At 36.9% G+C, this 19,991-nt stretch overlaps 2 protein-coding genes across 5 annotated transcripts in view; one reads left to right on the top strand and one right to left on the bottom strand.

Moving 5' to 3' along the window:
- Positions 1-19,991, top strand: part of Tmem196 (transmembrane protein 196) — a 63,301-nt gene that overhangs the window by 22,860 nt on the left and 20,450 nt on the right. The window lies entirely within an intron of this gene.
- On the bottom strand, positions 18,026-18,661 carry LOC127195452 (40S ribosomal protein S7-like). The gene has a single exon (XM_051152867.1). It carries the CDS (start codon positions 18,659-18,661, stop codon positions 18,026-18,028), a length of 636 nt encoding a protein of 211 aa, XP_051008824.1.

Below are 19,991 nucleotides of genomic sequence, written 5' to 3' on the forward strand. Positions count from 1 at the left end.
CCCCACTGATTTCTCTCTCCCAATAACATTTCCCTTCCAACTCTCCCACCCCTGTCCCCATTCTCACCCACTCTTCCAGGCAGTTCCCTCTCTCTATCTACTTCAGATATATATTTTATTCCCCCTTCTGAGTGAATTTCAAGCATCTTCCCTTGGGCCCTCCTTGTTATTTAGCTTCTATAGGTCTGTGGAACGCAGCATGGTTATCCTATATTTTATGGCTAATATTCACTTATAAATGAGTACATACCATGTGTGCCTTTCTGGGTCTGTGTTATCTGACTCACAATGATCTTTTCTAGTTCCATCCATTTGCCTGAACATTTCATGATATCCTTGTTTTTAATAGTTGATTATTATTTCATTGTGTAAGTGTACCATGAGGCACATCTAAATTGTTTCCAGCTTCTGGCTATTGTGAATAAGGCAGCTATGAACATAGTTGAGCAATTGCTCTTATAGTACAGTGGAGCATCTTTTGGTTATATACCCAGGAGTGGAATAAATGGTTCCCAAATTTTTTTTTTTGAGAAACCTTAATTTCTTAAAGATAGTCCACTCAGGGTTTTGTATTTGTTCACTGCAGCTCAGAATACTGGTGTCACACAATCATAACGATGTTCAAATCCCAGATACATACTGATTCACTTTGGGGAAAAAAGCTCTTTGGGGGGTGAAACAATAAAGAAGCAAAGATACACTTAGCTTTGGCACAAGCAGCATTCTGTAAGTGGGAAAAAGAAACCAAGAATAGATCAAATATTTCTTATAATTCTATTAGGAACTTATACTATTCTGAACCTATCATGTTCAAAATGCCACATAATTTTATTATTACTGGACATTTCCATTTATTTGTGGTTTACTGTATATTAGAAATTTAACCAAAGTATCTTACTTCATTGTTAACAGAATTGTGAGATAAATTTTAGCATGCATTAATTGTATATCCATTTTAAGTAAGTGAAAGGTAAAATTCAGAGGGCTAAAGTAGTTATTATTAGTTTCACTCATATGTAAAAGAGTCAAATTTAATGACCATGCCTGCCTGAGTTGAAGAATATATTTGTTGTGCTATGCTTTCTCCATTTCTTCTAATCCTTAGTTCTAAAGAACATTGGGATAAAGCACCCATCAACTTCTACTTTCTCAGAATGAAAAGTGTTGTCACTCATATGGTTGGCCTCTCTGATGCTTATAAAATGTCATCTCAAGAGGAAAGGCCATGATAAAAACCTGTTAGCTCATACTGTAGGCTACCAGCCCACTACCAGATCTTCTAGCATGCCTAGGGATATGGATTACTTTTCCCTTCTAGCCACTGAGTTTCTTCTTCATGCTTTTTATGATCGAACAGAAATAAACATGCCAATATATTTCTTCCTAGTTTGATACTAATCCACCCTCAAAGCCCCAACAATAACCATAGTATATTTCCTGACATTAATGCTTTTCCTACTGTATCATTTTTCTGAAAATGAGGAACTGAAATGTATTCCATTTTTAACCATTTTCCTTAAATCAATAAGTATAGTTGAAGCAAAGGCGCACTGGTAAATTAAAACCTTAGGAAAAATTAAAAGGCACACAAATGATTGTCTTGTCTTATTAAATTCTGAAGATATATACTGTAAAGTGTGTAAAACTGTTTCTTGGAGGTTAGTGTTATTTTACTGTAAAATTTAATACATGACAGTGTCTACTTATGGACTTATCAGCATTGTAGACACCACTTATTGTGATCTGTTTCCTGTTTGATAGTAGATAATAGTTTGAAATAAACCCAGAACACCAGGAAATGGCTACTTGAGCTGCTTATAGCTGAAAAGCAATGTTCTACTACATGAAAATTTATACGTATTAAGAAGTTACTCTAATATAGAGATATCTTATGAGAGATATGTTGATCATAGCCAGTGCAGCACTTATAAATCAATCTAACATTTATAAGATTTCCTCTGACTTGTTTCTTTGTGGTTAAAAAGGATAAAGAAAAAGAAAAAGTGATTGTAGGAGACCTCAACTATCTAGAAATTATCGTTTTTTTCTTTTCAAATACCTTTCTTGACTAGAATAAGGAAGTCTGCATTTTTCAGGAAATTCCACCCTGATATTCTATAAGTGCTTATATTTTACTGACAGTGTCCAGTATACATATGTATATGTATATGTATATATAGATATGTATATTTCTATCTGTATATATATGTGTGGTATAGTATTTTAATAGATACTCACATTTGAGAAATCATTAAAGCAAGCTAAATTAAATATATTGTCTAACATTTGTTTTGTGATGAAAGTATTTGAAATCTACACTTACAGAGGGAATGAAAGAGGTTGCCAGACTTCTTAAAATGAGAGAAGAAGAAAAGAAAAGCATAGTTAGCAGACTGTCTGGAGAACTAGACCATAGTTCACCTACAGAAATGGCAGGGTTAACCACGTGCTTGCCTTAATTTGTAGACAGTGAATAGACACAACAGGGAAAGTGTTTCAGACTTCACAAAAGAAAAGAACATTGACAATCAACCTTACTAAAAGATGAAAATGTCCACTTTTTTGTTCTTGGGAAAAATTGAACCCACACTGAAAAAAAAAATCTTGTTGGCAAGACATGCAAATAAGGTAGGGATGTTTAGTTATTAATACTTTTATCATTCACTCACATTCTGGTTCCCACTCTAGCAGATTATACTTAGCTCAAGTAAGTAGAATTCTGTGTCAGTGTTGCTTGTTTAGAATAACACACGAGCTCAGTAGAGAAAGGAGATGAAATTACAAAATGTGGAGGAGCTGTTAGTGACTATCCACACAAAACAGCCTTTGCCTTCCTTTTTCTTGGAAAGAGTAAGAACTTTCTTAATTTTTTATTAAACTATTCACTTTTACTGTATATAAAAATAGAAATTTCAATTAAAAATAGTCCCTGTAGACACATGTATTTGAATATTTCATTTCCAGTTGGTGGAACTGTTTGGAAAGGAATAAAAGGTATGGGCTTGTTGGAGGAGGTGCGTCACTGGGGTGGGGGTGCAGACTTTGAGGTTTCAAAAGACTCTGGGTCTCTCTTGATGCCTCCTGTTTATCTCAAGATATAAGTTATTAGCTATTGCTCTAGCTCCAACCTGCCTGTCCATTGCCGTACTACCAGACCACAGACTATAAACCCATGAAATCATAAGCCTCAAATTAAACACTTTATTTTATAAGTTGCTTTGGTTGTGGTACTTTATTCCAGCAATAAAAATGTAACTCAGACAATATGTACTCTATAGTGTCATTTTGTGTATGTGAAATATGTACAATTAGATATAGTTTTATAAAAATTAATGATAAAATAGAACTCCCCGGGACATTGAGCACAGCTTTGGGCCTTCATCAAGATTTGCTGACATACACATAAAATAAGATAATGGAGTTTTCTCCATATAGACGTGTGTAAATCCCACACAAGCCATGGGTCAGATTTTAAATTATTGTTCTTTAGAGACTGTGTCACATTAGCTTATTTTTTTAGCTTGCTATATTTAAAAATAATCTTTTGGGTGCAAAAACAAAACTGCATAAATTCTTACATTCTGATAGTTTGTCAAATTAAAATTAGCCCTTTGGAATGTAGTTTAACTGATCCATAAGACCGTAAAGATGTTATAAATAATAATTAGTTACCAGGTGACATTTAGACACATATATATGTTGTATAATATTTAAGTTAGATCAAATATAGCTATTACCTCAAATATTTGTCAATTCTTGATGGAGAAACAGTTAGAAATTATTTTCTCTGTTTCACATATAGTACACAACTCCTGTTTAGAGTCTCTTGCTGTGCAGTAACACAAATTCTCAAATTTAAAAGTAGTTTGGTGTTCCTCTGAACGCCACCAGTTTTCACCCTCTATGAGACTCTATGAGTCTCTATGAGACTATTTTATGTTACACAGAAAGGTCTGGTGATGTGATGTTTGTCTTTCTGTGCCTGGCTTATTTCACTTAACACAATGATCTCAAAAAGATGAGATTTTATTTTCTTACAAATGGCTGAATCACACATATTCTATTATGTGTATTTACTATACTTTCTTTATTATCCATCAGTTGATAGTTAGAAAGTTTTATCTCTTTCTCATGTGAATATTTCAGCAATAAAGAGGGGGGATTCCGATGTTTCTTTAACCTGGAGATTTCATTTTCTGTGGCTAAACCAGTAAGAAACTACCAAACGGCTTGATTTAGTAGTGTATTTTCATTCTTGAGTTATTTTTGGTTTTTCTGTCATAGGAGTTTTCTATGTGATTGCCATAAAGTTTTAAGTTCTTTTACTATAAGAAGCAATTTGGAAATGATAAAAACATATCATAGTTAAAATATTAAGAAACGAAACAACCAAAAGTCCAAACCTGGATAGGATGATCCATGCATGAGATCTGGGAGATAGAAACATAATAATTTAGGGGTTCAAGGTCATCTTTAGCTACATAGTGAGTTCAAGGCTAGCAATGAGCAACATGAAATACTGTCTCAAAAAAAAACAAAACAAAGAAAAGGGAGAAAAAGGAGGAGAAGGGGGAAGGGGAAATAGAGAAAATATACTGATACATAATGTTAAAACTAATACTTGGACTTCATTTCTTCTCATGTTTTGAATCTCTGATACCTATTAACATCTTATATGTTGTTTTCCCCTCTCTCAACCTATTAACTATTGTTATAGTTAATAGTTCCTTTCTTTGTTTTAACAATATGAGTGCCTTACAATGCCAGAGTATTCTGATTTTCTCTGTATAATCAGTCTTCTCAGTATGTTTTATACCTTCTAATGATTGTACTCATTTTTGGCCAAAGGACTCCCTATATCATTTCTTATAGGACAGATCTGATAAAGATGTTCTCTTAGCTTCTATTTGTGAGTGTCTTCATCTCACTTTCATTTTTCAAGGATAGCCATGCTGAGAATATTCTTGGATGAGATAATTTTTGTTGATGTTTATTTACTTTGTCTCCTTTGATACTTATGAAAAATGTATGATATATTCTACTGGTATTTAAAGTTTCTGATGAGACATCTGCTGTAATATTGTTAAGGACACCACTACATATTATTTGTTTCCTTTTGCTTTCAACATTTAAAAATCTTAATATTTTTTCCTTGGAGAAGTAGATTATAAGATGGCTTATTGTAGCCGGGCGTGGTGGTGCACGCCTGTGATTCCAGCACTCAGGAGGCAGAGGCAGGCGGATCACTGTGAGTTCGAGGCCAGCCTGGTCTACAAAGTGAGTCCAGGACAGCCAAGGCTACACAGAGAGGCCCTGCCTCAAAAAACCAAAAAAAAAAAAAAAAAAAAAAAAAAAAAAAGATGGCTTATTGTAAGCTTGGTTTCCTGAAACTGAACAGCTTTTGGTCTTGGAACCCATCTAGGGGTGGCAGCAAGGAATAAAGAAAAGACAGACATACAAACCACGTACATCAAAGCTGGGATCAGATAGAATGTGCTATAGCCTCCACCCTCATCTGTGTGTTTATTAGGTACAGCTGGGGTGGAGGTGGCTAGCCTCGGTAGGAGGTCTCTGTAGATGATCAGTCTCAAACTATAAGCATCCAGAAGGAGGAAGCTACAGTTTTTAGTGTTTTACTTGCTGTTCATAAACATTCATTCTCTGACTCTTAAGGAAATTTTTGCTATTTCTTTTGATCTTGGCCCATAATGATAACAGTCCTGCCAATTTCCCATGGATCCAAAGCCTCGGAGTCCTCAACACGCCTTTCTCATGACATCACACACTCAGGGTTTCCTCTGATTTCTGCATTTGATTGAGTTAATTCTGAATAGTGGCCTTTGACATCCCTGACTCGGCATATTTGTGTCCTTCTCTGGGATCCTTCATTCTCTTACCTATGTTCTATTTGAATAACTTTTCTACCCACTTAGCAAACTCACATTCCCCGTGGACCTCAGTAACATGAATACTTCCTTTTGTGTTTAATGTCATCTCCAAGGATTCATAGCTTGCTTTATTTCTGTTCAACTCTGTTGTTTTCTTTTTGTGTTTTTGTTTTGGTTTGGTTTGGTTTGGTTTGGTTTGGTTTTTGTTTGTGTTTTGGTTTTGGGTTTTGGGGGGGGTTTTGTTTGTTTGTTTTTATTTTTTGAAACAGGGTTTCTCTGTGTAGCCTTGGCTGTCCTGGACTCACTTTGTAGACCAGGCTGGCCCCGAACTCACAGCGATCCGCCTGCCTCTGCCTCCTGAGTGCTGGGATTAAAGGTGTGCGCCACCACCGCCCAGCTTTTTTGTGGTGTTTAATATTGATTGTCAATGTGTGGGATTTAGAATCACCTCTTAGATAAGCCATGGTGTGTTTGTGAGCTTATTATCAGAGTGGCTTAACTGAGCTAGGAAATCACACCCTGGGTGTGCAAAGTATCATCTAAGAGGCTGGGTCTCAGGCTGAGTAAAAGGGAGGAGGGGCAAGCATGAACCCCAGCATTCACCTCTATCTGATTCCCGTCCTCAGCTGCAGTGCACCAGCTGTATCACACTTCTATCCCTTGCCTGACACTGTCACGGGCTGTATCCCTTCTTAAGCTGTGAGTCAAAATAACCCTTTGCTTTTTGACAAAAGTTCTTTTTGTTTTTAAATAGGAACAAGAAAGATACTAGTACATCTACTAAATGTGTATTTTCCAAAAGCCTTCCAATTAGCCCTTCTATTTGATCTGATCTTCCATGGATGTCATCTATCTTGTTACAAATTCAGTTACTAAGTTTTAATTCAAACTTGTGTTTTATCTTTTAATAGTTTCTGTCTCTCTCCTAAGTTTTCTTATCATATTAAATAATTTTCTGTGTTTCCATGAAGGTCATTCAGTTTCCTTAAAACAAGTGCTTTAATGGGCTAAAGAAGTAGTTAAGCTGTTAAGAGCACATTTTGCTCTTACAGAAGACCCAAATTTGGTTCCCAGCACACATGTGTTCACAACCAACAATAACTCCAGTCCCAGAGAATCTGATGCTCTCTTCTAACCTCTGTGGGCACTAGATTCACATATGGTACACATACAGGTATGCAGGCAAACCATTCATATACATAAAATATAATAAATAAATAAGTGTAATTAAAAACTTTTAAATTCTTCATCTAAGATTTATCCATATTAGCTACTTAATGTTCAATGTCTGGTAAGTTGTTTTTACTTTTATGTAGGGTCCTGGTTCTAAAAATTCTTCACATTGATAAAAAATGATATATACTAAGTAGCTAGATCTGTATTTCTTTTGCCATAGCCCAGTCTTACCTTTGTCTTTTCAAAAATTAAGAACAGCTTACTGATTCTTCCTCAGCCTGGAGTCACTTATACTATCAGCACTAGATGGCACTATCAGTCCATGGTTGCCAAAAGGTCCTTGTTACATTGCTACTGTTCTGTACTAGAAGGGGAACCAAGTTCAGGTCTGTCCCAGACCCACTGCTGGTCTGCTGTCCAACATGATCTGGAAGAGTAGCTAAAATAGTCAGGCTGTACCCATAATTCTGTTCATGGAACCAGGGACGGTCCAAAGAATGCACCCACAGCACTGTTCTCTAGTTGGACAGTATCCATTTTTTCCTAGCTCTGGGATGAATCTCCCTACAGGGAGAACCCTCCGGTTCCATATTACACTTGCTCACAACAATGTTAAAGTACTATGTCACATCCTACGACTGCAGGCCCACACTGCCATAGGCTTCCTGCTATTGAGGGCCTTGTGTCTGTCGTACACAGATGGTACAGCAAGCCACACATGATGCTGACAATATACAAGCACAGTTTCTTGAGTCTGCATGTGTCCAGGCCCCAAGGCCCTGTTTATGGACAGTGACCTGGGAGTAGGAGTCACTTGAATCTCTCAAGTGCCAGCTGTGAGTTCACATCAACACCTGTATTCATTATCATTCCTGAACTCTAAAAAATAGATTCTTGCTACATATTGTGCTCTCCAAGGATGATTTGGTGGAGAAGTAAGCTCCTTATCTACTGAGACTGAACTAATCTTGCCCACATTTGACGTTAGGAGTTGTAAAACACCAGTGCACTCTCACAGTGCAGTCAGGGACTGCACACAGGGAAACTAGAAATGATAGATGAAAAACCATGAATCCATTCTACCAGAAAAATTGTTTGCCTAGATCCACAGATGGTCCAAAGACTCTATGTGTGAGACTACGCCTATACATAGGAAAAAAAATTTTTTTACTACTTTTGTCCTGTTTCTAATGTTAATACAGTGATTCTGACACTAAACTTCAGGGCAAAGTTCTGTGCTACCTTTGGTGATCTGTTCCCAGACAGTAGAAACTCACTCCCTCTTATGCTCCCAAAGGCTGGAGAGACCTGGTAGATTCAGTCACTTATCTTCCAGGCTAGTGTATTTATAGTGTTTTGGTGCTTGGTACCTACCTGTTGGCAGGATATTTGGGACTTTGCTTAGTACTGGATTTTGCTGTGATATGCCTGGAACTGGGTTTCAAATCTAAAACTATGAGTTGAATTTTGTCTCTGCCAAGTGAGAGAAGTTTTCTCCATTCTGTTTGGTTGGTCTGGTAAGGGAGAGACGGCTTTTCCCTTATGTATATGTTAATGCATCTTTTTTAAGTACTCTACTAAAACAAGGCACTGTGGACTCATCTGGGACCTTGTGTGTTGTGAATGTAGCTCACCGAATAGCTGTTCCGTCTCATAAATGCATAAAGACATGATCACTAGGGAATATCACTCATACGCCAAGTTATTCTGCATTTGAAAATAGTCTTATAAGCATTTCACTGTGGCTGAACATATCATTAGAAAATGTAATTGTAAGTAATTATTTGGTCTCATATTAGTTCTGGTTAAGATAAATATCATCTCTACTTCATTTAAGCATTTTTGTTCTTAGTTGGTTTTAGACAACCTAAACTATCCATCTGTTTTAAAAGCTAAATAGAACATATTCTTTACAAATTCACTCATTCTACTTATTTCTACATCATATATTAAATCATCCTTAGCATTTTTAGCCTTTTAAACATGAACATTAGATTATTTTCTAGATGTATCAGTGCTCAGGCACAGTAATAACCATATTAATATAGGTAGCATGAGATGCTTTAATCGTAGCCCAAGATTTAAATTCTGAGTCTGCATTGTCTAACCAAATTGTCCAAGTTATCTCAGACAAAAATTTATTAAGCTTTCCTATGCTTGCTTCTTTCTCTACAATGTGGACAAGTCACACTGACTGAGACCTTCCTTGATGATCCTTGATTGGTGTAAACCCACAAAAACTGTTTAACGTTTGATGATTACACGTTGCCATCAAGTCTAATATTAAAAGCACCCCTTCTTTAGAGCCCACATCAATACCTTACTTGGGCCATTACCCAAATTATAAACAACTCTAAATATATAAGGGTTAATAAAAGAAATTTCATGTAAGGTATTTACTATAAAGGAAAATGCAAGTATCTTAAGAAAGTAGGAGCATTTATGATTTATAGGAGGACACTGATGCTCCAGACAATAATAGGTTGTAGATATGAGCTATGTACACAGAAAACCTAAATTTTCTGAAAAGGCTAGTTATTGAAACAAATCTGTTTTTGAAAAGTCATTCCCAGCTAGAGGAAAACCACCAGTATTTTAGTTATAAATGGAGACTTGGTGTTGTAAATTAGTTGGCAGCTACTGCCACCAAGTGGTAGGAGAAGACTTCAGGGATGAGCCCAGTAGACGGACTATAGGAGACTATAGGGGATTATAGGGGACTATGACGGGAGCTGTGTTTCCTCCTGTTGAGTCTCAAACACCCAAGATCTGATCTTCATAAAATGCCAAAGTGTCTCAGTTTCTATAACCACACCACCGTAATAGCCTACTACAAATGAAATCTAAACCTGCACTTGTCTGTTTCAGGAGGGCCTTCTAATACAAAAATGAAGGATATAATGTTTGAATACTGACATGGTTGAGACAAAAACATAAAATTCTAAATTACTTCATCCATTGACTTCAAATGGCTAGTGTGTAGATCTCAGCACTGCCACTCACTCTTTGATAATGTAACCAAAAAATTTTCTGAGACTTACACTCCTCAGCTAAAATTTGAAGAAAAAGAAAAAAAAAATAGGTGTGTAAGACTTGGCAAGAGCCTGGTAGGTGCTCGGTAGAAGTAAGCCTACTCTTTTATTATTTGATGCATATCTTATTGTTTTTTCTTTTCTTGCATTCAATAAGAACTTGTCTTGAGGGAATGCTTCTGACATGGCCTCTGTTACCATCTTTCTGATCACTTCTCCCCTGGCAGGACTGCCTTGCCAGGCCACAGGGAAAGAGGACAAGCTCAGTCCTGATGCAACTTGATTAGCTGGGGTGGATGGAAAGGAGGGCTTCCCTTTCCTGGGGAACAGGGGAGGGAGGATGGGTGAAAGGGAGGAAGGGTGAAAATAAGAGGGGAGGAGGAATGGGTTAGGGTGTAAAGTGCATAATTTTTTTTAATGCCTGTAATGCCAGCATTCAGGAAGGCAGAGACTGGTGAATTTTTGTGAATTCAAGGCTAGCCTGGTCTACAAAGTGAGTTCATGACAGCCAAGGCCATACAGAAAAATTCTATCTTGAAAAGCCAAAAAATAAAAATAAATAAATAATCATAACAAAAATAAACCCAACATGATGGCACACACCTTTGATCCCAGCACGCAGAGGCAGAGGTGGGTGGATCTTTGTGAGTTCCAGACCAGCCTAATCTACAGAATGAGTTCCAGGACAGTTAGGGCTGTTACACAGAGAAACTCTGTCTAAAAAATCCAAACCAGATAGTAGATGATAGATAGATAGATAGATAGATAGATAGATAGATAGATAGATGATAGATAGATAGATGATAGATAGATAGATAGATAGATGATAGATAGATAGACAGACAGATAGAAGATAGATGATTGATAGACAGATAGATGATAGATGGATAAATAGATAGTTAGATGACAGATAGTGCCAAATGTTGCAATAATAGCTGAACTTTGCTGTTTCATGGATTTTCTGTTACGTTTTTTGTTTTGTTTATTATTATGTGTATGGGTGTTTTGGCTGCATGTATGGCCATGCACACATGCATGCCTGGTGCCAACAGAAACCAGAAGAGGGTGTTGGATGCCCTGGAACTGTAATTATAGTTGTGAGCTGCCATGTGGGTGCTTGGAATTAAACCTCAGTCTTCCAGAAGAGCAGCTAGTACTCTAAACCACTGAGCCATCCAGACTCTCCTCTTTTATTTTTTTTAAGACTCTATCTCTCTATGATATAGGGTTTATAAAATCCTAGCTAGCTTGGAACTCACGCTATAAATCGGGCTGACCTCAAAATAGCAGAGATCTTCTGCTTTTACCGCCTGAGTGCTAGGATTAAAGGCATACACTGTGCCTTGCTACATGTTTCTGTAATTTCATTTGGATGACCACAGACCCTAGAAAAGCTACTGTAGCCATTGAGGCAAAAAAATGTTACTAATATTTGTCTTTTCCTTAAAAAATAAATATAAGAACTCATTGTCATTGCAATTATTACTGATATATCAGCCTAAAGATGTTCAAGTGAACTAAATAACAATAACTCTGTAAGTCATGACAGGTGTATTAGTTACTTTTCTTTTGCTGTGATAAAATATTATGACCAACAACAACTTAAAGAATGGTCTGTTTTGGCTTATAGTTCCATAGGGCTAAATGCCCATAATGGCAACAAGCAACTGGAGAAGGAAGGGTAAAAAAATCACATCTCAACCACACACAAGAAGCATAGAGTGAGAAATGGACATGGAGGCCAGGCTATATAAATCCTCAAGGCCCAATCCTAGTAATGTACTTCATCATTTCTTCTTAAAAGCACCACCAACATGGGATCAAATATTTATTTAAAGACTTGATGTTGTTATGAACGTTTTTATGATATTTCTAATTCCCCCCAAAAATGCACAGTGGACAGACAGAACTAACATTGTCTAGGTTCTAAGTCTGTTAGCACTAAGACTTCTTTCTGATAATTGATATTGAGCCTACTTTTAGTTTTTGTAATGGTATTATTTTAAAGGACATCAATTAATATTTGTAGGACATGTCCTAAAATATAAAAATCTCTCCCAAATCAGCTTGAAGAACTCTTAAGAGAACGATGCCCAATTTCCCTTAAGAGCAGTTGGGTAGGTTTTCAGTTGCTTTCTTGAGTGATAGATGTTTATTTTCATTGGGAGTTGGCTGTGTTATTATGGGTCTTATTTAGACTGAAAACAAGGTTGGATTTAGGTATGTTTCTCTTTTCTTTTATCTTCCATCCTTAGGCTAAGAGATAGGGGTTGAAAAGAAAGAAGGGGGAATATCGAAATATATAGGAAAGATAGAACAGAAAGTAGATTAGTAAATCCACTCCTCAACTTAATTCTTTAATTGTCACTTACAAGGTCATTTTTAATTCACTGGTATATAATTTTGTATATAGATGCAAAATAAGTTTAGTTTTAGATACAGTGGTATAGAATTCAAATGTAATATTTTTCTTCACATACATTATATATTTTTCTACTTTAATATGAGGTACTGTACCCATATAGCTCAATTATAATACAAGCTTTACTTCCAATACTTTGAAAGTGCTATCGCAGGCTCTTTAGGGTAAGTAAGCTATACAAGTTAATTTTTAGTTGATCAAATCATGGTCATATCAATTACTAGTCTATTTTTGTCATAAGAATACTCATCTTATGTGTAACAGATAGATATGATTCTATATAAAGATAAGGTAAAATAGTTAGATAAGGTCTTCAAAAACCTCAGAGACATAGACAATATGGCATTTTAAAATGTTTTTATTATTTTAAAGATTTATTGACATTGAGACAGGTTAACTCCTGGCAACACCCAGCCTATCTCAAAGAGGATGATGAGCATCAAAGAACTCCTTGTGGAGATGGCTTCAAATGTGGCAAACAAGCCACTGGCCAAAATGTCCTTATTTCTACCACAGACAGAATTTTGCCTAAAAATAGAAAGCTTGGATGCAAGCAGAGTTGAGACAGGGTAAGAAAGTCCTCAATAGTTCCTGCCTCACAAATATATCTGTCAGACATATTGGACCAGAAGGCTGAAGATGACGTTCCAACTTTATAGAGAGCTTTGAGTGGCTATTCAGGTAGCAAACTGTCTCTGTCACCTTCTCATTTGGAAAGCTACTCACCTGCACTCCCGGCATACTCAGGTAATCAAGTTTATTCCTTCTCAGTGCTCTGATGGAGTTAAAGACCAGATAGTTTAGTTTTATAATTAAGCTTAGTTGTTTAGGGCTTACAGTGTTTTTCAGTCTAGATAGATGTTTTAAGTTGATAATGACAAAATTTGATAGAGATTGATTTACATTCAGAATTTTAGATGCACAAAGATAGGAAAGATGTTTTCTTCAAGGCTGCCAAATACAAATAGCCAAAACACTAAGAATGTAACATTTATATAATTTCTGATTGTGTCATGGTTTGTCTCACTGTAGGTAGTTTATTGTACATATGTGTAATAATGTGAATATATGTGTAAAAATAAAAAATATATTTAATAAAAAATATATAAAAACTCTATGTGGATGCAAATTACACAATCATATACAATAAAGACTATAATAATTATCTTACTGGATAATTTAGTTACAAATAATGTTATGGTCTTCAGATGTGCTAAATCTGGCATTAGATAGTCAGAAGTCTCAATTCATCAGTACATCTACACATTGATAAACTCTTGACTAATTTACAATCACAACAATACTGTCTTAGAACATTGCAGGAACATAACATACCTTCCGTTTCATCAGCTATAAATTACATGGAGCCACACGTAGATCTATGAACTCTAATTCTTTGAAAATTGAGCCTCCAGCCATAGAGTAAACTGCTTACAAATAGAATATTAGTATATCTCATAGGATTCTATGCCAACTCCATATCAGAATTATTCCACCATTATCTTCTATACCCTAACAAGTGGTCATTTATACTTACACTAAACATTTTGAGTAAAAGGAAACTTATTTACTGTAAGAGAGAGCCCAAGCTACTGTGTGGTCAAATCTAGATTTTAGAATTCATTAGAAATTAGTTGAAATCTTTTTTTTAGAATGCAACAGCTGTAATTTATTATTATTATAACACAGAACAGAAAATGCTATTTATAATTTGTTTATAAAAGAATAAAAATTATTATATGATGGACAGCAGACTTCTCATTTATTTTTGTAAGCATCCCATCATTGTTAGATACAGCGTCTACATACAGAGATACTGGGGACATTCTAGACTACCCCCACCTCCTGCATAGGTTGGACAATAGAATTTTGGTTAGAACTAGCTTTATCTAACAGCACAAGAATGTATATTTTTGACATAGACTATCATTCATAAGTTAATTTCCCTGGGACTTTAGGGTTTTTAAAATACTGATATTATAAGTCATTTGACTCAAAAAACAAATCTGTATAAAAATCAGAATGAAATGCAAAAGAATCATCCTGTGTTATAATACAGCACAGGACACAGCATAGCAGTGGCCTCAGCCCTGTGTCTCCTGGGTTGTGATAATCTCTTGGGATTCTCCATACTGGGTCCTTCTGGCAGGATGTGGGATGAGAGCAGGACCTGAATATTAGATGGATGTGTATCAGGAAGGAGATATATCTTTCAATCTCTTTCTTAATTTTCCTTTTGTATCCTCTTTTCCCCCAATCATATTCCTTTTAAATTAGTTTATTAAGAGAGCAATGGAAAGGTGTTTACTTAATGTTAACCCAGAAATAGCAAAGAGATGTAACAGGGAGCTAGAAGCTAAATATAGTTTTAAATGTGAATGGAGAGGAAAAAACATTCTCGAGGAAATAGTTAACACCAAGGTAATAGGTATACTTACTTACATGGCAACCTTTGCCACAGAGAGATGTACTTACATGACAACCTTTGCCACAGAGAGATGTACTTACATGGCAACCTTTGCCACAGAGAGATGTCCTTACATGGCAACCTTTGCCACAGAGAGAGAAATGTCCCCTCAAGCTTTCAAACAACTGTACATTGTATACTTCACTAGAAAAATCGTTTGACAAGTAATCTCTGGATTGTTCAAAGGCAGCATGAAATATTGGAATCCCAAACTTCAGCTCCCATTGAATGTCTAACACTGAATTATTATGTGATTTTTTTTTGCATCTTCTTTTCTCTATACACAACCTAAAAATAGTAAAATGTACTTTTTAATCTTTCCACAGTTGGGAGGAGAACTCATATATTCAACTTTGCAAGCTTGAAAACCCAAAGCTATGAAAACTGAAAAATTTATTTCAATTAAGTATCAAAACTATTTTCTTTTTGGAATTTTTTTTTCTTTTGGAATGTTTTAACAGAAATTATTAATGAAAGGACTAGACTATAAGAGTAACTGTCCATTTTCTGATACATATTGTATATTTTCTTTCCACAAGGATAGTAAGAGCTAAAGACAGTGATAGAGAAGGCAGTGTTTAGTTTTCTTTCCAAAAACGAAAGCCACGTGCTTTATTATAATCCCATTTAAATATATTGCCACACTATTATTTCTTCCTGCAACCTTTGTGGGTTTTTCAGTAAAAGCACAACTCAACTCCAGTAAATAGGAAACCTGTCAGGCTAAATCATTTTGGGTTTTGTGAGACTGCACCTATTAGCCGCCTTGTTGTAGCTGTGAGCTATTTTTGACTGACTGTAATATCCTCTCATAACACTGCAGTGACAAATGTATAGTCCTCTACAACTTCACTCAAATAAAAAAATTACTGAGTCATAACAAAAGACCCTGGTGAAAGGCTAGAAGCAAGGTTCAGAGCAATTTTTGCAATGTTCTTCATCCAGAGGAGGCTAAAAGCTATCACGTTAATGACATATATTAATGAGTCACAGAAACCACCATTCAAAGCTATTTTGAAACAGCTCAGAAATCCAGCATCCTTGCTGTGTGTTAACTTCATAAATCCTCTGCCTTTGCTGTGCTTCAGTTACACAGTTTCCTTCCAGAATGGCATTCTTAAACCTTCACTCCCTAGATTCATTTCCCAAACTCTGCTAACTTGAACAACTTGAATCATGTTCTTGAAAGTTCCTATTAGGATTTGTATAACAATGAAAAATTTGTGTTTTCTGGAAGAAAATTTTAATCTCTTTTCAACTTTGTAATTCATTGTTGTCCCTTTAAAATGCCCCTAAGCCCTTTGAGATGCTTACTCTCTCCTCTCTTTGTTGTCCTTTGGAATAATTTGATATGAAAAGGACACATATATAGAAAGAAAAGATACTTTCCCTTCTGAATCTCCAAGCAGGTTTTATTAACAGTGTTTTTCAACTCTTTTGAGTTTCATAGAATTTGGAAATATCTCTTTCCAAGATGTTTATTTTTTTTTCCAGTACCTTAGTTTTCCTCGTCTATTTTAGGGTGATGAATTATGTACAAATGTATACAAGAAGAAATTTATATTTTTGTGTTCCATGCAAAACATTACAGCAAGCTGAAGGATCAGAGCTTGAAACTTCCATGTGATTATTTCACACTTCCCCCTCTCACATTGTAATGACACTCAAGGGAAGAAGGAAAAGAATGATAGACACAGAAAAAAGGTGGGCAAGAAAAAAATTTCTCCTCTGTTGATTATCTTTAAAACACAATCCTCTCACTGCTTAGAGGCTCTGAGTGAAACACTGGGGCCCAATTTTCCTTCAGTATCAGTGCCCTGAACCTAAAAAAGGTTTCAACATTATTGGATATCAAGCAGCAAATGAAGCATAAAAGAACTTAAGAGACCAACAATGCCATCAGTTCTTTAATGGAGGAAATCATCCTGTAAAAGACAACCCACATAGAAAAAGCAGCTATGGAGAAAGAAACAGTCCTACCACATGCTGTGCAGTATTCTGAGGCTCCATTAGTAGCAGTACTGCCAACTCTCTGCACTCCACAGGGCTCCTACCCAGCCAGGCTGGATAAAGCACTCAGGCTACAATACAAGGCAAAGCAAATTTATGTCATATACAGAATTCACATGTATCCTAGTGGCCACAAACTCCCACCTCCAAAATGTGCAACTGATGGCAAGCCTGTCTTTGATGTCACTAAGCAGATAAAGACTACCCAAAGCCTTCAGTCTGTTGCAGAGGAGAGGACTAGGTGCCACTGTGAGGTTCTGTGGGTCGTGGATTCTTACTGGGTTGGTGAAAACTCCAAATATAACTTCTTTGAGGTTACCTCATTAATCCATTCCACAAAGATATCTAAAGAAATCCTAACCCTCACTGGGTCACAAAACCAATCCAGAATCCTGAGAGACACACTGACTAGCATCAGCAGGTTGCAAGAGTCATGACCTTGGAAAGGGCCATAATTTCCACCACACACTGGTGGTATTCCCTGTTTATCTGGAGAGAAAAACAATTCTCTCAAGCTCTATGATAACTGCTAATATAAGGAATGTTTGTAAAATTCATACTCAATATAAGACAATTAAAAAATAAAGCATATAAAACACAAAAGCTAAAATAGCATCTAGAAAGAGCAGCATTAACTCTCTCCCACTGTGGTTGATTAAAGTAAGAATGAGAAAACAGAACTCTTGCTAGAGTAAAGTTTAAAGCGGCTTAACACTTGGAAAGAAAGGATGATTATTCTCTACGAAAAGTGAAATCTTTCAGGAAGCAGGACATTTATTCACCAGGTTGTCATTGTGATCTGATGTTAAACACCAATCCCTGTTCCTTTTATGGCTATTCCTTAGATACCCTACAGGGTGACTTAGTTTCCAAACCTGGATAGCTCATAGTGTTTTCAGTCCACACAAGGTTCTTCAACTACAGGGAGCATAGAGTTACGTTGGTGTTGATTGAAGTTGCAAATTTCCAGATTTTACCCACCAAAATCTGAATTACAAATATGTATGATATTTTCTTTACAACTGAAACTCTAGGAATTCAAGTTAACATCCTTGCCTGTTTGCGTCTTACATATACCAGAAAAGATTTCCACCCTGTGCTCCACGGTGCTCTGCTGTGCTTTGCCTAAATGACCCTTTGTGAGCCGGCTGCCAGCCGGTTTCACACGGATCCTCTTACCCACAATCTCACGTGGGAAGATCAAGTCCTCAAGGGTGGCATCATGCACTGCTGTCAGGGTGCGGCTTCGGGGGTGCTTCCGCGTATTTTTCACATGGCTTTTCCGAGTTGGCTTGGGCACAGTCCTCCTCTGAGCAATGAAGACCATGCTCTTCCCACTGAACTTTTTCTCCAATTCAAGAACTAGCCGGACTTGGATTTTCTGGAAAGATTTTAGCTGAGGAACTGGTACAAAAATTATGATCGCTGTCCAACCACCACCAACTTCAGTTTTCTTGACTGCAGTGATGTTGAGTAGCCAGAGACGAGCCTTGAGGTCTGTGGTCATCTCCAGCTCACGCAGCGCCTGAGGGATGCCAGACTCGAATTCGTGCGGCTTCTCGCCTTCGGGCCTCACAGTCTTGGCGCTCCAGCTGCAGAAGATATTCTTAGGAAGCATTCTTCCAGTGCTTTGTAACTCAGGCCATTTGGGCAAAAGAAGGTCCATTTATCAAGAAAGTCAGGCTTAGATAAGACTTTGGTAAACAGGCATGGGGTATGCACAGATTTTTTTTTTATTTATTGTATATGAGTACTTTATCATCAGATCACATTATAAATGGCTGTGAGCCACCATGTGGTTTCTGGGAATTGACCTCAGGACCTCTGGAAGTGCAGACGGTGGTCTTCACCACTGAGCCATCTCCCCAGCTCACAGATTTTTTTATACCATCTAAATCACAGTAGTGCTATTGCACACCCTGTACTTCATAACCCTGTATCCACACAGAATTATTATGTAAAGACTAGTTCTGAAATTGAGAAATTTCGCCAGGCTGAATAAGATCTCACTAAATATTTCAAGTTGAGTGGGATTATAATTAATGTGACAGAACTTTAAGGCTTTGTGACCTTATCCTTAGCAGTCCTTTATTCTCTGTAACAAGTAATATTTTTCTAGAATAAAAACTCAACAAACAGCCAAACTGTTGTCATAGCCTTTCTAAGACCATTGGTCTTAATCATAAAATGTGCCACACTACATCTTCCTTTGTTTGTAAACTGACATGACATGGCAGAAATTATACCTGATGGCTTACACAAATAAACAACACTACAAAGTAACAAAGCAAGTGAATCCATTTTTTAAAGTACTCTGACATCTTAATACCCAAGTTTTACTCTACTCTTCCATAGGACTTCCCAATCTCCTCCTATTGCTTGTCTGTGGGTCTCTGCATGTATTTAAATCAGCTACTCCATGAGGCCTCAGAGAAGATGATTATGCTAGGATCCTGTCTTCAAGCATAGAAAAATATCATTAATAGTGTCAGTGATTGACTCTTTCCCATGATGGTGGGTCTCAAGTTGGGTCAGTCATGGATTTGTCATTTTCTCATTCTCTGCTCCATCTTTATACCTTCAGTTCTTGTAGACAAGACAAATTTTCAGTCGAAGGTTTTATGGATGGGGTGGTGTCCCCCTTCCACCACTGGAAATCCACCTGGCTACAGGAGGTGGTCTTCCATATTGCTCTCTGCTAAGAGTCTCAGCTAGGATTACTACGATAGGCCCCCTAAGACCACCCCCTATCCCAGAGTTGCTCCCACATTGATTTTTTGTTCTCTCTCCCAGTCCTCTCATTGCAGCCCACCAGCTCCCACTCTCCCTGCAACTGATCTCCAACCTCCTTTCACTCCCTAACCCTCTCCCACCCAGCCCCCTCCCTCCATCTACTTCAGATGTCTATTTACTTCCCCTTCTGAGTGAGACTCAAGCTTCCTCCCTTGGGTCTTCCTTGTTACTTAGCTTCTTTGCGTCTGTGGAGTGTAGCATAA

Source organism: Acomys russatus, chromosome 1 (assembly GCF_903995435.1).
Source record: "Acomys russatus chromosome 1, mAcoRus1.1, whole genome shotgun sequence".
Classification (NCBI taxonomy): Eukaryota; Metazoa; Chordata; class Mammalia; order Rodentia; family Muridae; genus Acomys; species Acomys russatus.